Below are 19654 nucleotides of genomic sequence, written 5' to 3'. Positions count from 1 at the left end.
TCTTTTGTATTTTTAGTAGAGATGGGTTTTGGGCATGTTGACCAGGCTGGTCTCGAACACCTGACCTCAGGTGATCCACCCACCTCGGTCTCCCAGAGTGCTAGGATTACAGGTGTGAGCCACCATGCCGGCCAGCTAATATTTTTGTATTTTTTTGTAGAAACGGAGTTTCACCATGTTACCCATGCTGGTCTCAAACTCCTGGGCTCAAACCTCCCAAAGTGTTGGGATTACAGGCATGAGCCGCTGCACCTGGCCTGAATTGCACATTTTAAATAGTTAAAATGTTGAATTTTGTGGCATGTGAATTTTTCCTCAATTTTTAAAAAAAGAAAATGAGCAGGAGGAGACAACAGCAACTGACAGATATCTACAAAATTTGTGAAGCTTGAAAGCAGACAGATAAGGCCTGGCTGATTTAGCAAAAGGCCAGAAAAATCAGAAACTGTAACTGCTTATGGTGGGAGTAGGAGAAGGAGAAGTATCAACAAGGAGCAAGCCCATGAGTGCATCAGAACCCAAGAACTGCTCATTAGCTGGAGGCACTGGATATTTCTAAAGGCAGGATGGTAGGATGGGGCTGAAAGAGAGGAAGATCGGATGAAAGTAAAAGGAATTAGACTCCTAAATTTTCTCCCTCAACTTCTGTAATCAGGTGACTGCCCTCTTCCTATCTGGTGGGAGACAGGTTGAATTGAGAGGCTGTGGATTTGGGAACACCAGGCGCAGCTGAGAACAAGAGTGATGGACTGTACTTAAGTCAGGGCGGGATTAGCTGAACCATAAGATAGATCCCTTCATCTCCTTTCCCCTCTTGGTACCCAGAAGGCTGGCAGCCAGGTTTCTAACCTTGCCCTGGTAGATTAGAGGGCTTCTGTAAGTGAAAATAGAAAGGTAGGCTGGGCGAGGTGGCATACGCCTGTAATCCCAGCACTTTGGGAGGCCGAGGTGGGCAGATTACCTGAGGCCAGAGGTTCGAGACCAGCCTGGCCAACATGGTGAAACCCCGCCTCTACTAAAAATAAAAAAAAATTAGCTGCATCCGGGCGCAGTGGCTGGCGCCTGTAATCCCAGCACTTTGGGAGGCCGAGGCGGGTGGATCACGAGGTCAGGAGATCAAGACCATCCTGGCTAACACAGTGAAACTAAAAATAATAATTAAATAATACTAAAAATAATAATTAAAATAATAATTTAAAAAAAATTAGCTGAGCATGGGGGCGAGTGCCTGTAATCCGAGCTACTCGGGAGGCTGAGACAGGAGAATGGTGTGAACCTGGAAGGCGGAGCTTGCAGTGAGCCGAGATCACACCACTGCACTCTAGCCTGGGCGACTGAGCAAGACTCCATCAAAAAAATAAAAAATAAAAATAAAAAATAAAAAAATTAGCTGGGCATGGTGGTGGGCGCCTGTAATCCCCAGGTACTTCAAGGAGAATTGCTTGAATCCAGGAGGCGGAGGTTGCAGTGAGCCGAGATCACACCATTGCACTCCAGCCTGGGTGACAAGAGTGAAACTCCACCCCAAAAAAGAAAAGAAAGAGAAGAGAAGAGAAGAGAAGAAAAAAAAAGAAAAGAAAGGAAAAGAAAAAGAAAGATGCACTGGAAAAGACAGTTGAGGAGTCCCCTGCTAGGTACCTGCCTAAAATCCTTTAGTGAAGCTCAGTAATCAATACCCCCCACCACACACACACACACACATAGAGCTTTCAATCAGCTTTTAATGCTTTACTGTTTTGTTTTGTTTTCTTTAACATGGGGTCTCACTATATTGCCCAGGCTGATCTTGAACTACTGGGCCCAAGCGATCCTCCTGCCTCAGTCTCCCAAGGGATTACATATGCACACCACCATGCCTGGCTCTACTCTGTAATATACATAAACATCTATACCAAGGATTATCGGATGTTTGAGAAAGCCTTTAATGAAACACACAAAGCAAAGTAATCTAGGGAGAAGTCAGAGAAAACAGGGAGCAGGAAAGACTTTCAAAATTTATAATAAATATGAAAACTATTATTAATAGCCTCAGAGGAAAATGGGAAAAAGATTGTGTCCATGGAAAAAGAACAGGAAGCTCCAAAAAGGGAACATTTAGGAAACAACAAGAAAAAGAGCTCTTAAAAATTAAAAAATATCAGTCAAAAAATGTTTAAGTCAAGAAAAGTTGAGAACATGAATAAAAGGATTGGATGCTTGGCTGGGTGTGGTGGCTCACACTTATAATCCACCTGTAATCCCAGCACTTTGGGAGGCTGAGGCAGGTGGATTGCTTGAGCTCAGGAGTTTGAGATCAGCCTAGCAAATATAGGGAAACCCTATCTCTATTTTTACTTTAGAAAAAAAAGGATTGGAATTTTGACTCCTAGGAAGTCGAACAGAACACATAAAGGTAGAGATGAGAGAAAAGAAAAGACAAGACAGGAGTTTCAGAGAGGGAGAAGGGAAAAATGGAGGGGAGGAATTTTTCAAAGGAATAATTACAGAGTGAATTGGTTTCCAGATTAAAAGGCTTAGGGCAGCTGGGTGTGGTGGCTTATGCCTGTAATCCCAGCACTTTGGGAGGTCAAGGCAGGCAGATCACTTGAAGTCAGGAGTTCGAGACCAGCCTGGCCAACATGGGGAAACCCCACCTCTACTAAAAATAAAAAAATTAGCTGGGCATGATGATGGGCACCTGTAATCCCGCTACTTGGGAGGCTGAGGTGGGAGAATTGCTTGAACCCAGGAGGTAGAGGTTGTAGTGAGCTGAGATTGTGCCACTGCACTCCAGCCTGGGTGACAGAGCAAGACTCTGTCTCAATTTTAAAAAAATAAATAAAAACAAAAATAAATAAAAGGCTTAGCGCAAAGAATTCAAAAAGATGCTGCAATGCAATTCTGACACTATCTGGAGTTAGGCCAAACTTCACAGGTTAATGGCACAGTCTCCACAAGACTGCCCTCACTTCAGAAACCAGCTATTAATAGAAGCTCAGGGTTTCCCAGGCCACCCACACTTCAGACCAAATGACTACAAATCTGGGGGTTCCCGCTACCCACTCAGGTTCAATAATTCCATAGAACACCAAACTCAGGAAAGCACTATACTTACAGTTACAGTTTCATTATAGCAAAGGCAATACAAATCAGGACCAGGCAAAAGAAGAGACACAAAAGGCAAGGTCTTAGAGGATCCCGAACTTGAAGCTTCCAGTGTCCTTTTCCCACGAAGTCAGGATGCATCATCCTCTGGCACATTGATGTGTAACAATACACACAGATTATTTTTAACCAGAAAAGCTCACCAGAGCTTCAGTGTCCAGAGTCTTTATTGAGGGTTCACTATGCAGGCACAATTGACTGAATCATTGTCCAGATGATTTAACTAAATCTCCAGCCCTCTTCCCCTGTCCAGAGGTCAGATTGATTATCAAGTGGCTCAAAATCCCAGCACTCTAATTTCATGGATTGTCTTTCTCACATGGACAGCCCCTATCATGAGTCATCTTAAACTATCTAGGAGTCCCCCATGGGTCACCTTATTAGCATAAGCTATCAGTGCCTACCATAAATAACAGACACCCCTATTACCTGGGAAATTCCAAGGATTTAGAGTTTACCTCCAAGGAACTGGGGAGAAAGGCCAATAAATTCTTTATTCCAACAGACCCACACCAAGGCACATCATTGAAGACATTTAAAATGCCAGGGACAAAGAATATATCCTAAAAGCTACCGGAGAAACAGATCACATACAAAGGTTTGTAGATGAAATGATATCAGTCTTCTCAATAGCAATACTGGTTGCTAAGAAACAGAAAAGAAGTACCTTTAACATTCTCAGGGGAAATGATTTTCTAATCTAATATTCTATAGCCAGCCAACCATCAACCAAAGGGTATACTAAAAACAATTTCAGAAACACAAAGTCTCAAAAATTTTACTTCCCAAGTACCTTTTCTCAAAGCAGCTGCTAGAGGATGTGCTCCACCAAAGTGAGGAAGTAAAACGAGAAAGAGGAAGAAATGATCTCCAGAAAACAGGGATGCAACACAGGAGAGAAGCAGAGGGAATTTCCAAGATGATGGTAAAGGGAAGTCACAGGATGACGATTGTGAAGCAGGCCAAGAGATCAATAAGTTCAGACTGGAACAGGAAGACAAAGGGCTCCAACCAAGATGATTCCTAGAAACAAAATGTAACTGATAGATTGATTACCTAGTGTGTTTGACCATATGGAGTAATCTTTGTAGCTCTAATGGGAATGTGTAGGGTTAAATTCATAATAGATATGTAGAAATCTAAGCAAAAAAAACAAACAAACAAACAAAAAAAAAACTGAGGCAATTTAACACTGAAAAAAAATTGTATAAGAAAGGAATTATAAACTGGGTACAGTGGCTTAGGCCAGCATTTGGGGAGGCCCAGGCAGGAGGATCACATGAGTCCAGGAGTTCAAGACCAACCTAGGCAACATGGTGAGACCCTGTATCTACAAAAAAAAAAAAAAACCCACAAAAATTTAAATTAGCCAGGTGTGGTGATGCGCACCTGCAGTCCTAGCTACTAGGGAGGCTGAGGTGAGAGGATCACTTGAGCCCAGGAGGCTGAGACTAAATGGTGCCACTGTACTCAAGCCTGGGCAACAGAGTAAGACCCTATCTTGAAAAAAAAAAAAGGAAAGGAAATTTAGGCTGGCTCTGGGAGCTCTGTCTATGAGTATGAGTTAGCGCTGCTCTGCAAGGGGCAATTAAAAAAAAGAAAAAAAAGAAAAAGAAAAGAAAAAGGGCTGGGTATGGAGGCTCATGCCTGTAATCCCAGAACTTTGAGAGGCTGAGGTGGGTGGATCACTTGAAGTCAGGAGTTTGAGACCAGCCTGGCCAACATGGTGAAAACCCATCTGTACTAAAAACACAAAAATTAGTCAGGCATGGTGGAGCACACCTGTAGTCCCAGCTACTCAGGAGGCTGAGGCAGGAGAATCGCTTGAACTTAGGAGGTGGAAGTTGCAGTGAGCCAAGATCGTGCCATTGCACTCTAGCCTGGGCAACAGAGTGAGACTCCATCATAAAAAAATAAAGAAAAAGAAAGACATTTAAAAATCAGGAGAAAGTAGATATCTGTATTGGTCAAAATACGGAAAGAAATATGAGGGACAGGCCTGGTGCAGTGGCTGAGGCAGGCAGATCACAAGGTCAGAAGTTCGAGACCAGCCTGACCAACATGGTGAAACCCCATCTCTACTAAAAATATAAAAATTAGCTGGGCGTAGTGGTACACACGTGTAATCCCAGCTACTCAGGAGGCTGAGGCAGGAGAATTGCTTGAACCCAGGAGTCGGAGGTTGCAGTGAGCCAAGATCACACCACTGCATTCCAGCCTGGGCAACAGAGTGAGACTTTGTCTCAAAACAAAAACAAAAACAAAACAAAAAACAGCTAAAACAATAGTTGCTTTGGGGAGTGGGAATCAGTTGATGGCAAGACAGAATATGGCCTTTTTTTTTTTTTTTAACTTTGCCATATGCCTAATTCATTTGTAAAAATTTATTACATGTATTTTGATTAAAAACATGTTTTAGAAAAAATAAAGGAAATAAAATATTGCAGAAAAATGGAAGGTCCCTGGGGTAGCATTTGCTACCTTGGTGAATTCATCACCATCCTGGGTCCAGCTTAGAAACCAGAGCTATTAGCCCTAAAAGCAGCAGCATCTCTACAGAACAGACACACATTAACCAGGCTCATGAGACTGATATTTCAAATCAGATGCCAATTCATTAATTTATAAGAGGAAGCAGGGCTTTGAAGCAGACTGGATCTTCCTGTTCAATGATGAGTGCATTCTCTCCCTGTGGACTGATCTACATAGGAAACGGAACAGTTTTTAGAGGCTTGCTTGGTGATCCAGAGCATGAGTGAGGTAGGGGGTGAATTGAGTGGCTCCAAAGAATGGTACTTCCATCTCCCCTGTTCCTGGACCAGCATCTTTGTCCCCAGAGAATGTTCATTGCTGGTGATTGTCTTGGCAACTCTCCCTGATCTCTGGCTTCCTTGGCGCCCAGACCCTCTTGACTGGCATCCTCTTTCTTTAGCTGCATTAATACTTTTAACTAGGTTATAGTCTAGACTGGGCCTGAGAGTTATTCTGTCTCTATAAGGTATAGTTTGGCTCTGTGTCCCCAAACAAATCTCATCTCGAATTGTAATCCCCACGTGTCCAGAGAGAAACCTGGTAGGAGGTGATTGGATCATGGGGGCAGTTTCCCCCATGCTGTTATTATGATTGTGAGTGAATTCTCACGAGACCCGATGGTTTTATAAATGGCAGTTCTTCCTGCACTCACACACTTTCCTGCTGCCTTGTGAAGAAGGTGCTTGCTTCTCCTTCCCCTTCTGCACTAATTGTAAGTTTCCTGAGGCCTCCCCAGCCATGCGGAACTATGAGTCAATTAAACCTCTTTTGATTATAAATTATTCAATCTCAGGTATTTCTTTACAGCAGTGTGAAAACAGACTAATACAATTGGCATATCTCTACTTTAAAGCATTAGAGGTGGGGTGTGGTGGCTCACATCTGTAATCCCAGCACTTTGAGAGGCCAAGGTAGGAGGATTACTTGGGCACAGGAGTTTGAGACCAGCCTGAGCAGCAAAGGGAGACCCCATCTCTACAAAAAATTAGCCGGGTGTGGTGGCGCATGCCTCCTATTGTCCCAGTTACTCAGGAGGCTGACATGGGAGGATCCCTGGAGCCCAGGAAGTCAAGGCTGCAGTGAGCCATGATTGCACCACCCCACTCCAGTCTGGGCAACAGAGTGAGACCCTGTCTCAAAAAATCATAACAACATAATTCAGAGCCAAGGTGAGTGGATCATTTGAGGTCAGGAGTTCAAGACCAGCCTGGCCAACATGGTGAAACCCGGTCTCCACTAAAAATACAAAAAATTAGGGAGGATGGGGAGGTATAGCATTAGGAGAAATACCTAAAGTAAATGACGAGTTAACGGGTACAGCACACCAACATGGCACATGTATACATATGTAACAAACCTACACATTGTGCACATGTACCCTAGAACTTAAAACATTAAAAAAAAAAAAAGGAACAGAAGCAGTATGACCTTTAAAAAAAATTAGCTGGGCGTGGTGGCAGGTGCCTGTAATCCCAGCTACTTGGGAGGCTGAGGCAGGAGAATCGCTTGAACCGGGGAGGCGGAGGTTACAGTGAGCCAAGATTGTACCACTGCACTCAAGCCTAGGCAATAGAGACTTGTCTAAATAAATAAATAAATAAATAAATAAATAAATAAATAAATAATAAAACGCAAAAACTAAAGCATTAGAGTTTTGCGTTCAGTCATATACTTAGCACCCATGATGTGCCAGGCTCTGTTCTAAAGCCCTAGGGTACAGCAGTGAATAATTTTGTGTTCAGTCATATACTCAGCACCCATGATGTGCCAGGCTCTGTTCTCGAGCCCTGGAGTACAGCAGTGAATAAGGCTGACATTTGTGTGCCCTCACTGAGTTTACAGTCTGACAAGGAAGACATAAAACAAACAAAAGTATTCAAAGTGAAAAAGCAGTGCAACTCTCAGAAGACAACTTAATTTCCTTTTTCCTACTTCTTGAGGAGGGGCAGCATCTCCCGGTTGCCCCCAGATATCATCTACAATGAAACCATGGGAGGAGCTGCAGGGTGGGGGCTGTAGTCTAGGCGAGGAAGGCCCATTCTCCAAATGTAAATTTCCAGCCTCCCTTGAGGTCTATACCACCAATTATTCCAATAAAGTTATTTTCTACTTACATTTGTCTAAGGTTGGTTTTTGTTTTGTTTTGTTTTGTTTTGTTTTGAGACGGAGTCTCGCTCTGTCGCCCAGGCTGGAGTGCAGTGGTGAGATCTCAGCTCACCGCAAGCTCCGCCTCCCGGGTTCACGCCATTCTCCTGCCTCAGCCTCCGGAGTAGCTGGAACTACAGGTGCCCGCCACGACACCCAGTTAATTTTTTTGTATTTTTAGTAGAGATGGGGTTTCACTGTGTTAACCAGGATGGTCTCGATCTCCTGACCTTGTGATCCGCCTGCCTCGGCCCCACAAAGTGCTGAGATTACAGGCATGAGCCACCGTGCCCGGCCTAAGGTTGGTTTTTGTTATTTGTAACCAATAACCCAGACTAGTACGGCAACCATCTGAGACATCTGCGGACCAGAGAAAAGTCACTAAAAGACAATCCAACGTCTGCGTCTTGGGGCGCAACCAAACCTGGAACCCTTCTAATTTGTGGCTTCCGTTTAGCACAAAGCAGGGCACACAAGCTCTCTCAATGAAATCTGGTTGGCTGAGTCTCTCAGTCAGTCAGTTCACAAATGTCTGCCAGAAGCTGTTCTATGTGCAGAAATCACAAAGCAAGTAGGAGCAGGTTTCTGCCTTCAAGGATATCCCACATGCAGCCCAGACCCAACGTATCTAAAACGGAAGGCTGTCATTTTCCCTGCCTTCTCTCCCAACCCATGTAACAACTCACATTCGGGTCCCATGCTCCAACCACATTGAACTGCTTGCCCTTCTCACTTCCGTCTGCCAACAGTGAGTAGTTTGGTGTTCTTAGATCACAGGGGTGGGAGGGAAAGAGAGAGACAGCAGGTAATCAGGCTGGGGTAGACAGACACCAGACCTTGATGCCAGGTGGAGGAATCTAGATGTATTGGCTGCTGTCCCAAGTTACTCTCCTCTGGCCTAAATCTCAGACTGGCCATATAGTATAATTTTTTCTCTTCCACCAAAGGTCATCTGTGTAGAACATGACACAAAGGGGAACCCAGCACGGTGGTCCATGCCTATAATCCCTACACTTTCGGAGTCTAAGGAAGGAGGATCATTTGAGCCCAGGAGTTCGAGGCTGAGGCGAGTCATGATCGAGTCACTGCACTCCAGCCTTGACGCTGAGTGAGACCCTGTCTCTTAAAAAAATATTAAAAATTTTAAAAAGTTACACAGAGGGGTTATCTATCATCTTGGCCAGCGATGCTGGGCAAAACTTGAAACAACTTGGTCCTGCAGTATTTTCCAGATGCCAAATCCTCATTCTCTTTTCTCTACTGTGCAGCTCCTACAGTGTTTTGTGTGAGAAGAGAGAGAGCACAGCGGGTCTCAGCCCTGGCTTTGCCCCGGGAAAAATTCCTCCTCACTTCTGCACCGCCCTACCGAAAGCAGGGGCTAAGCCAGCGCCGTCTGCGTCTCCTCCTGGCCCAGGCCCCTTCCCTAGATGCTCTATTTCCCTAAAGCCTCACAACAACCCTGTAAGGTAAGCATTACCATCCCTTCATTTTACAGATGAAACTGAGGCTCAGGAGGGTTACGTTTCAGGCTCTAAAGCCCGGCATCTTCGCTTCGATGCCGTCCAGGCTTAGGCCACCGAGCTTAAGAAACGGGCCGACGGGTGACCAGACGGACGCCGGAACCAACCCAAGTTCAGGGCTGAGGGCCGCCAGGTGGCGCGTTTCCCTCCTCCCCCCGCGGCGGCTCGGGCGCACCTGAACCCAGCGGGGCGCGCCCGGGAAAGTAGGCGCGCAGGGTGGAGCGGGGAGTAGCCCTAATTCTCCAATTCGGAGTGGGCAAGGAGCATGGTTTACTTCAGCCGGCTGGCACTGCCAGCGCCTCGATAGAGTCACGCCTCCACCAGGCGGCTGCCGGGCCGATGCCCGCCTCCTGTTTGCGCTCCCCAGCGTGCAATTTATTTGGGGGGCTACCGGGGATAGAACGGAGTGGGCGAGCGCTGCCAGGAGGTGGGGCCTGCCCCACCTGTCGACTGCCTGGAGTGGGCAGGGAGGAGGCGGGGTTTGTTCCATAGGGCCCGCCCCCCAGTCCCTGGGTCCCGGGCGCGCGACGAGATATAAGGCAGCCAGGAAACAATGCGCCTGCAGCTCGCGCTCCCGCGCCGATCCCGAGAGCGTCCGGGCCACCGTGCGCGAGCGAGGGAGGGGGCGCGCGCGCGGGGGGCGCGCTCGTGAGTGCGGGCCGCGCTCTCGGCGGCGCGCATGTGCGTGTGTGCGGGTTGCCGGGCTGCCCCGAGCCGGCGGGGAGCCGGTCCGCTCCAGGAGGCGGGCGGCGGGAGCGAGGTGAGGCTGCGGGTGGCCCCGGCACGGGAGCGGGTCCCGCGGTGCGGGCTGGCTGCAGGGTGCCTTCTGGGCACGGCGCGCCCCCGCCCGGCCCCGCCGGGCCCTGGGAGCTGCGCTCCGGGCGGCGCTGGCAAAGTTTGCTTTGAACTCGCTGCCCGCAGCCGGGTCCGCGCTCTGCGATTGGCTTCCCCTGCCACTCTGACCCGGGGCCCGGCTTCCCGGGACGCGAGGATTGGGCGCAGGCTGCAAGCCGGTGGGGTTGGGGAGGAACGAGAGCCGGGCAGCCGGCTGTGCCGAGGCACCCAGGGACGCCTCCTTCTCCCGGCCGGCACCCGGTCAGCACGTCCCCATTTCCCTCCCGCAGGGAGCGGACATGGACTACGACTCGTACCAGCACTATTTCTACGACTATGACTGCGGGGAGGATTTCTACCGCTCCACGGCGCCCAGCGAGGACATCTGGAAGAAATTCGAGCTGGTGCCATCGCCCCCCACGTCGCCGCCCTGGGGCTTGGGTCCCGGCGCAGGGGACCCGGCCCCCGGGATTGGTCCCCCGGAGCCGTGGCCCGGAGGGTGCACCGGGGACGAAGCGGAATCCCGGGGCCACTCGAAAGGTTGGGGCAGGAACTACGCCTCCATCATCCGCCGCGACTGCATGTGGAGCGGCTTCTCGGCCCGGGAACGGCTGGAGAGAGCTGTGAGCGACCGGCTCGCCGCTGGCGCGCCCCGGGGGAACCCGCCCAAGGCGTCCGCCGCCCCGGACTGCACTCCCAGCCTCGAAGCCGGCAACCCGGCGCCCGCCGCCCCCTGTCCGCTGGGCGAACCCAAGACCCAGGCCTGCTCCGGGTCCGAGAGCCCAAGCGACTCGGGTAAGGACCTCCCCGAGACATCCAAGAGGGGGCCACCCCATGGGTGGCCAAAGCTCTGCCCCTGCCTGAGGTCAGGCACTGGCTCTTCTCAAGCTCTTGGGCCATCTCCCCCTCTCTTTGGCTGAAGCTGCCCGTGTAGCCCCCAACCGTGTATGTCTGGCACGTGGGTGTGTTGGTAAACAGTTTGGAGAAGTGGCGTGGGAGCCAGCGTCCCTTTGATGATTATTGGAGCCCCAGGGGACCAGGGATATGTAGTGAGGTTTGGCGCTTAGAGAGGACAATACCGGGGTTGGACTGTAAGGGATTTCTGTCCTAACGAGTCCGGAAGGGGATCCCTTAAGAGTCACTCCAAGCCTGAAGTTTTTTTGCTGCTGCCTCTTTCCCTGGGAAACTCACACTCCCCTAGAGGGAGAAGAAGCTGAGAGCCTTTTGTGCAAAGCCAAAGCCCATCCTTTTAAAAAACTAGGTCTCCAGTTGGCTTTACTTAAAAATGCCAATAATAAATGCCCTCTTGTGCCTCCCCACCACCACTTACCACTCGTGCATCCCTGAGACAGGAAGGAAAGAATGAACACTCCCCATTAACAGATGGAAAGACTGAGGCTTAGAGATAGAAAATCACTACAAGTCAGCTCCAGCTTTCTGCCATCTAGCCAGCCCCTCTTTCCCAGTGCTCCATCCCAACCAGGCACCTCTTCCTTGATGTTTGGGTCTTTGTGGTAGCTTATCTTAGAGGCACTACACCTTGCCTTGCTGTTTGTCCTAAGATGGAAAAGTGTCCTTCTCGCTCCCTTTCAATACATCTCCAGCTTCAGCTGCTCCCTTGCATTCAACAAATATTCACCGGCCCCTACTTTGTGGCAACCTGTGGGCTACGTGCTGGGGTCAAGGCCATAGAGCTCCAGGCCCTCCTCTCCCATCCTTGATGCAAGGGCAAACCTCACTGAGGGCAGACTAGGGCATCCTGTGCCACTAAACTACATTGTTCTTGTTCTGGCATCTTAGACCTCCACACCCATGAGAAATACTGGAGAGGGTATTTTTGTAGAGTGTAGACTGAGGCTGGTGACAAATAAATCAGGACCAAGAAAACTCACTGTAGCTTTTAGGAATAACTTTTACATGACAATTCGATAGGGAACTGGGGAATGGGGTATGGAAGTTGTCATACACTTGAGAGGAAAAATAGGATAACAAGAAAAATTAAAAGTCTTTTTTTTTTTTTCCTGGTCCACTGTGTTAAGGTCGTTTTTAACCGGCTTGTTTTCTACACCAAGAGTTTATGTTCGTTTGATGGCTGGAAAGAATCTTGAGATCAAAAAACCAATAAAGATATATCTCTACAACGGCTGGTGGAGTGGTAGAGTGGAATGAGCATTGTTTTGGAAGTTTGGACGTTTTAGTTTGAGATCCAGAAAGTTACAAAGGTGATATGTGGACTTGGCTGATCTGGGCCTCAATTTCCCCATTTGCGCACAATGGGGTTGGACTAGATTGTCCTGCTGAAGACATTTCCTTGTCTGGGTAGAGTAAGACACTACTCTGTGAAAGGGAGAATGGTGTCTTAAATTATTTCTTTCTTAGATAGAATCTTCCTGAGCCATGAGACTTAACACTGAAAATTAAAGGTTTGGGATGTAGGGAAGCCTGCTGAATCCTTTTCTGACCTACCCTTTAACCTGAACCTGTTTGTGAGCTTCTGGTTCACTCACAGGCCACATGGCCTGGAACAAAATGCAACAGATTGCAAACAATGAGGCGGGGGGTGGGGAAAGTGATTGGCAGCAGAGCTCATCCAATAGAGGCTAGGGGCTGGGTAAGACAGCATTCCAAACACAGCGTAATCAGCCAATCATGGGCTTTGGGGCCAGGAGGGCTGAGTGGTCAGGTTTTATTAATGGAGAAATAATGCGATTGTCCACACAATGGAAGCCTTCCCGACAAAGGGGCTCAAGCTTCCTGGTATGCAAAGAAGCTGAGAACGGAGCTCTTCGGTTGTGAGGCCTAGATCCATTAAGGTGGGCTTCTGTGTGGAGGCCGCAAAATGTGTGGAGCAGGAGGAGAGTTTTCTCCCAATTGCCCCTCTCCTGGTTAGGTTAACCTAAGAGACCTTCAAGCCAGCGAATGATAAGGGCATGTACACGTGTCTCCTGGTCTCTGGTGTTTTGGGCCCCATATCTGGGACATTCTGCTGCCCAGTCTCCGCCTCTGGTGCAGGTAGTTTGGAAATGGTCGCTTGTACCTTTGTGAAGTTCCTGCAGCTTCACCGACCTGTGATTACAAATCTAACCTTCTGGTCCAGGGAAGGAGGTGGGGCAGGCGACCTATAAATGATGGATGACTTTAGAAACCCGTTGAACCCAGGAGCAAAATGCTCCTAAGGGAAACCCTTTCCCTCCCCTCTGTGGGTGAAGAGGGATGGGTTGTAGCCCTCCCTTCTCTGAATCTTCAGCTGAAAGGGATGGCAGAATAGAGAGGTGGGGGAATAATAGGATTTATAACTTGTGAAAAGTAACAATTCCCCAAGTGCAGGCTGTGCTGGGCAGGAACAAAGGGCAGCTCTGCCCACAGACCCCTCATTTACAATTCTGATGGGGCATGAAAGAGCCCGACTAGGGAAGATCTTTATAGCTAAACTTTGTCCCAGGTCAGTAGCTCTTTCTCTCCATCCCCTCCGTGGGGGAGGGGAGAGCCTTTGCAGACTGGGGGCTGTTGGCTTGGGTCTGCCTTTTGTTCTTATCTAAGCCTTGCTGTGCAAAAGGAAATTGGAGAATATTTTCCTTCTTGCTAATGTCCCCTCCTTTCCTTCACTGTGCCCTTACCCCATTACAAATGAATCAGCTTTCTGCTCACCTTGATTTGTTTATATCTAAATTGGAAAAATGTCCACCTACCTTCCCAAGCACCAGCATAGACAGCTAAAACTGTAGGGTCTATGTTTACGTTTCTCATGGGATGTGTTTCTTCTCTTGATCTCTTTTCTTGGACAGAGAATGAAGAAATCGATGTTGTGACAGTAGAGAAGAGGCAGTCTCTGGGTATTCGGAAGCCGGTCACCATCACGGTGCGAGCAGACCCCCTGGATCCCTGCATGAAGCATTTCCACATCTCCATCCATCAGCAACAGCACAACTATGCTGCCCGTTTTCCTCCAGAAAGCTGCTCCCAAGAAGAGGCTTCAGAGAGGGGTCCCCAAGAAGAGGCTCTGGAGAGAGATGCTGCAGGGGAAAAGGAAGATGAGGAGGATGAAGAGATTGTGAGCCCCCCACCTGTAGAAAGTGAGGCTGCCCAGTCCTGCCACCCCAAACCTGTCAGTTCTGATACTGAGGATGTGACCAAGAGGAAGAACCACAACTTCCTGGAGCGCAAGAGGCGGAATGACCTGCGTTCGCGATTCTTGGCCCTGAGGGACCAGGTGCCCACCCTGGCCAGCTGCTCTAAGGCCCCCAAAGTAGTGATCCTAAGCAAGGCCTTGGAATACTTGCAAGCCCTGGTGGGCGCTGAGAAGAGGATGGCTACAGAGAAAAGGCAGCTCCGATGCCGGCAGCAGCAATTGCAGAAAAGAATTGCATACCTCAGTGGCTACTAACTGACCAAAAAGCCTGACAGTTCTGTCTTACAAAGACACAAGTTTATTTTTTAACCTCCTTCTCCGCTTTAGTAATTTGCACATTTTGGTTATGGTGGGACAGTCTGGACAGTAGATCCCAGAATGCATTGCAGCCGGTGCACACACAATAAAGGCTTGCATTCTTGGAAACCTTGAAACACAGCTCTCCCTCTTCCCTGACTCATGGGAGTGCTGTATGTTCTCTGGCGCCTTTGGCTTCCCAGCAGGCAGCTGACTGAGGAGCCTTGGGGTCTGCCTAGCTCGCTAGCTCCGAAGAAAAGGCTGACAGATGCTATGCAACAGGTGGTGGATGTTGTCAGGGGCTCCAGCCTGCATGAAATCTCACACTCTGCATGAGCTTTAGGCTAGGAAAGGATGCTCCCAACTGGTGTCTCTGGGGTGACGCAAGGACAGCTGGGCCTGGATGCTCTCCCTGAGGCTCCTTTTTCCCGAAGACACACGAGCTGTCTTGGGTGAAGACAGGCTCGCAGACTTGATCAACATGGACCATTACCTCACTGTCAGACACTTTACAGCAGCCGAGGAGTTGGAAACCTTTAATATATATATTATGATGTTAGCTGACCCCCTTCCTCCCACTCTCAATGCTGCGACCCTGGGAACATTTAAAAAGCTTGGCCTCTAGATTCTTTGTCTCAGAGCCCTCTGAGCTCTCTCTTCTGAGGGAGGGACCTTTCTTTCCTTACAAGGGACTTTTTTGTTCCATTATGCCTTTGTTATGCAATGGGCTCTACAGCACCCTTTCCCACAGGTCAGAAATATTTCCCCAAGACACAGGGAAATGGGTCCTAGCCTGGGGCCTGGGGATAGCTTGGAGGCCTGGCTCATGCATGAACTTGATCCCTGCCCAGGTATTTTCCGAGGGGCACTTGAGGTCCAATCTTTTCTCAAGGCAGGTGTAAGACACCTCAGAGGGAGAATGGCACTGCTGCCTCTTTCCCACCTGCCTCTCGTCTCAATCCTTGACCGGCGAGTTTGAAATTCTGGAACCATGCAAATCTGTCCTTCTCATGCAACTCCAAGGAGCTTGCTGGCTCTGTAGCTACCCTTGGGCCCCCGCCAGTCTGCCATGAATCAGATCTCTTTTCCAGAATCTGGGCCTTTCTGAAGTTTTGGGGGGAGCTGTTGGGACTCATCCAGTGCTCCAGAAGGTGGACTTGCTTCTGGTGGGTTTTAAAGGAGCCTCCAGGAGATATGCTTAGCCAACCATGATGGATGTTACCCCAGCTGGACTCGGCAGCTCCAAGTGGAATCCACGTGCAGCCTCCGGTCTGGGGAAGTCACCCAACCTAGCAGTTGTCATGTGGGTAACCTCAGGCACCTCTAGGCCTGTCCTGGAAAAAGGACCAGCAGTCCCTCCAGAACTCTGCCCAGGACAGCAGGTGCCTGCTGGCTCTGGGTTTGGAAGTTGGGGTGGGTAGGGGGTGGTAAGTACTATATGTGGCTCTGGAAAACCAGCTGCTACTTCCAAATCTATTGTCCATAATGGTTTCTTTCTGAGGTTGCTTCTTGGCCTCAAAGGACCCCAGGGGATGTTTGGAAATCGCCTCTCTACCCTTCTGGAGCATGGTTTACAAAAGCCAGCTGACTTCTGGAACTGTCTATGGCAGACAGTTCGGGTGTAGGTTACTGATGTCTCACCTGAATAGCTTGTGTTTTATAAGCTGCTGTTGGGTATTCTGCTGGGGGGAGTCTTTTTTTTTATATTGTATTTTTGTATGCCTTTTGCAAAGTGGTGTTAACTGTTTTTGTACAAGAAAAAAAACTCTTGGGCAATTCTCCCATTGCAAGGGTCTGATTTATTTTGAAAGGCAAGTTCACCTGAAATTTTGTATTTAGTTGTGATTCTTGATTGCCTGATTTTCAAATGTTGCCTTCTGGGACATCTTCTAATAAAAGATTTCTCAAACATGTCAGAGTGGGGGCAGCTTATGCCACCTGAGTCCTCCTCAACCACGGAAAACTATTTCAGGGTAGCCACAAGTGATCCAGAGGGCTGCATTTCTCTAACCATGTTGCTAACCTGGTCATTCCACTCTGGGTTCCTGAAATGCCATTTCAGACATGTTGAAACAATGTAGGCTCAGTACTCAGTGAACACGGAATTCTCTTGTGAATTGCAAAGAGTGCTGAATTTGTACTTTAGAAGGCTTGAAATCCTGGCTCCACTACTTCTGCGGCCTTTAGCTTTATCTTTCTGAGTCCTAGTTTCCTTATCAGTAAAATGGGGATAAATGCTACTTCACTGGGTTTTTGCAGGTATTGAATAAAGTGGTAGACTTTAAACTGCTTTCTAAACTATAAAGCCTTATACTCTTTAGGATGGTGTTATTCTTATCTTAGTGGTATGATGACCTTCTGCAAGACGTGTTTTAAACATTTTTCTGAGAATTTATGTTGCAATGTACTTTTTTCTTACAGAAAGATAGTTCTAAAATTCTTTCTCCTGGCTGGGTGCAGTGGCTTATGCCTGTAATCCCAGCACTTTGGGAGGCTGAGGCAGGCAGACTGCTTGAGCTCAGGAGTTCGAGACCAGCCTAGGCAACATGGCGAAAATGCATGTCTATAAAAAATACAAAAATTAGCCAGGCATGGTGGCACACACTTATAGTCCCAACCACTCAGGAGACTGAGGTGGGAGGATGGCTTGAGCCTGGGAGGCAGAGGTTGCAGTGAGCCGAGATTGCGCCACGGCACTCCAGCCTGGGCAACAGAGCCAGACCTTGTCTCAGAAAAAACATTCTTCCTCCCTTAATTAATGAAATAAAGTTTAAGCTTCATTTTCCTCCCACAGTTCTCATAAACTTGCTGTAAATGCAAGAGAGGGGAATTCAGTAATAGCTGTTCCTCATAGGTCGCTGCTTATGTCTGAACACTCTGCCATATCAACCATGTGTCAGGGCTACAGATGAAGAAACTGAGGTTCTAAGAGTAAACAAAGCTATGCAAATTCACAAGCTTGTAAGTAAGTTGTGATTTGAAACCAGCTCTGCCTATCTCCAGAGCAGGAGGTCTTAGTCACTACATTATCATGAACAGCTTGTTTGTTAGCATCAGGTATGTGGTGGAGGTAAACATGGAATTCTATCATTTAACTGCTCATTGAAACTCTCTCTTTGGGGCTATTGTGCCTGCCACTTATTGGGATGAAATGGAGCAAATGTCCCATGACCAGCAACTCTGAGGCATATGTGTGCTGGGTGGGATAGTCTTGCTGCCAAGGGGCCCCATCTGGGACTGAAAAGAAAACAGTTGCTGTTCAGGATGGCCATGAGCATCATGGTGAAAGACGCCTCCACTAACTCCTCCTTACAGATGGGACTTGGGTTGGTATTGCCCACCCAGATTCCTATGGAGCCTCAGTAGGGTCAAAAAGCTCCTCTTAATTCCTCACATTTACAAAGTGACCCTCTTGTGACCCTCCAACCTGGTAAGTAAACAATATCTGCCTGATGGCACTGGAGCCCAGAGAGTTTTCTTGCTCAAAGCCATGTAGCAAAATCAGGATCCCAAGCCCAGTCTCCTATCAGGTAAGCTTTTTCCACTTAGTCCCCCACTGCACATAGGTAACAAACTTAGAACCTAAGAAGCTGTTCTGTAAAACTGACATGGATTATTGGAACTCTTTTCTTAAAACTCCCAGTGTATTTATCTTCCTTTTTTGAGGCCATTAGTCAAGGGTCTGGTTTGTAGGACGTATCTCCCTTTATTGGACCTTGAAAGAATTCAATAAGATTGTTGAAAGCGCTTAGTACAATACTATGGACCCATGGGTACAGGCATGAATGTTAGTAGTTTTGGGTATCTTAATTCTTACAATAACCTGGAGAGCAGGATGCCGTCAGCCCCATTTCACAGAGAAGCCAACTGAAGCTCAGAGACATTTAAGTCGTTTGTCTAAGCCCACACAGCTAGTACCAGCTGCCTGACTCCAAGCTTCAGCTCTTTTGAGTCAACTCTGCTGAGAAAGGAGTGGGAATAAAGCCATCTCCTGGGGGAAGGGAGGGTGTTTCTGGAATGTGAAGTATTTTAAGCTCCTTCCTAGCTCATTTCTACAGACTCCTACCTCTATCTCTGTCTGAAAATAGTCAAGAGTTTATTCCTGGATTTCAGAGGACGATTTCTACAAATTAGGTTTGCCTCCGAATAATGCACCTAAGGGATCACACTCCCAACTCAGGACATAGACAATATGGGGTGACCCAGAAGCTACACTTGGTAGCAAAGAGAGAAGGACATCATCTCTGTTAGACAAAAAAAAAGGCTGAAGTGTATGTTTAACTTCTGCCTCTGTTGGCAGTTATTTTGGGGAACTGAGACAGGTTGAACTATCTTAGATGTGCTGAATTTGTCTACAGTGCTCCCAAGGTCAGGATATTCCAGAATATTAACTTTAAAAGGGGAAAAAGAGGATGGGGATGGCTTTGCTGATCTGTGATAGTGATAGGAGGGAGTGTGAGAGAGGTTTCTTTTAAGGATAAGATAACCAGCTGGGAGATGATTGATGACCGGGTGACTGGGAAGGGGGAAGGAGGAGGTGTCTAAATGTGTCAGCTAGAGTTCTGTTGGTTGGTGTGTGGGCATTTCTACCGTAAGCCCAGTGGGCGGCTTTTGTTAATGTCTGTTTATTTACACTCCTGGCCAAAGGGAGCAACTGTATTAATGTTACCATTCTTTTGGCAAGGAAATGTAATATTTAAAAAAGAAAGTCTCTAATCAGGTGTGTTATTAAATGATTAGGCTCAGTGCCAAGGTTCCAGGAGGTGCCCAGTAAATAATGGATTGCCTTTAAACTTGTGGGAAGCAGTATGATTAAGTGGTCACCACATCCAACAGGTCTCAGTTCCAAATCTTGGCCCTGCATTTTCTAGCATTTTCTTGACCTTGGGCAAATTATTAACCTCTCCTAACCCTAGTTTTCTTATCTATAAAATAGGTAGAAATAATAGCATGCACTTCATTGGGTTGTCAGAGCAATAGTAAGTGCTCAGTAAATGATTAGTATTATTTATTTATTTATTTATTTTTTTATTTTTTATTTTTTTTTTTTTTG

The 19654-nt window shown here is 47.7% G+C and overlaps 1 protein-coding gene and 1 long non-coding RNA gene across 2 annotated transcripts; one reads left to right on the top strand and one right to left on the bottom strand.

The window, feature by feature from the left end:
• The first annotated feature begins 9893 nt into the window (after positions 1–9893).
• MYCL (MYCL proto-oncogene, bHLH transcription factor) lies at positions 9894–16988 on the top strand. Its single transcript, XM_025399526.1, has 3 exons — positions 9894–10101; positions 10466–10970; positions 13961–16988. Exons 1-3 carry the CDS (start codon positions 10021–10023, stop codon positions 14557–14559), a joined length of 1185 nt encoding a protein of 394 aa, XP_025255311.1. The 5' UTR covers positions 9894–10020; the 3' UTR covers positions 14560–16988.
• LOC112633105 lies at positions 12831–14190 on the bottom strand. The gene is made up of 2 exons (XR_003121487.1): positions 13865–14190; positions 12831–13294 (listed from the first exon to the last, which is right to left on the bottom strand). It is a non-coding gene; the product is annotated as an uncharacterized LOC112633105 (long non-coding RNA).
• Positions 16989–19654: the final 2666 nt, after the last annotated feature.

The sequence above is a fragment of the Theropithecus gelada genome, chromosome 1 (assembly GCF_003255815.1).
Source record: "Theropithecus gelada isolate Dixy chromosome 1, Tgel_1.0, whole genome shotgun sequence".
Lineage (NCBI taxonomy): Eukaryota > Metazoa > Chordata > Mammalia > Primates > Cercopithecidae > Theropithecus > Theropithecus gelada.
This window is presented reverse-complemented; position numbering and strand designations above follow the sequence as displayed.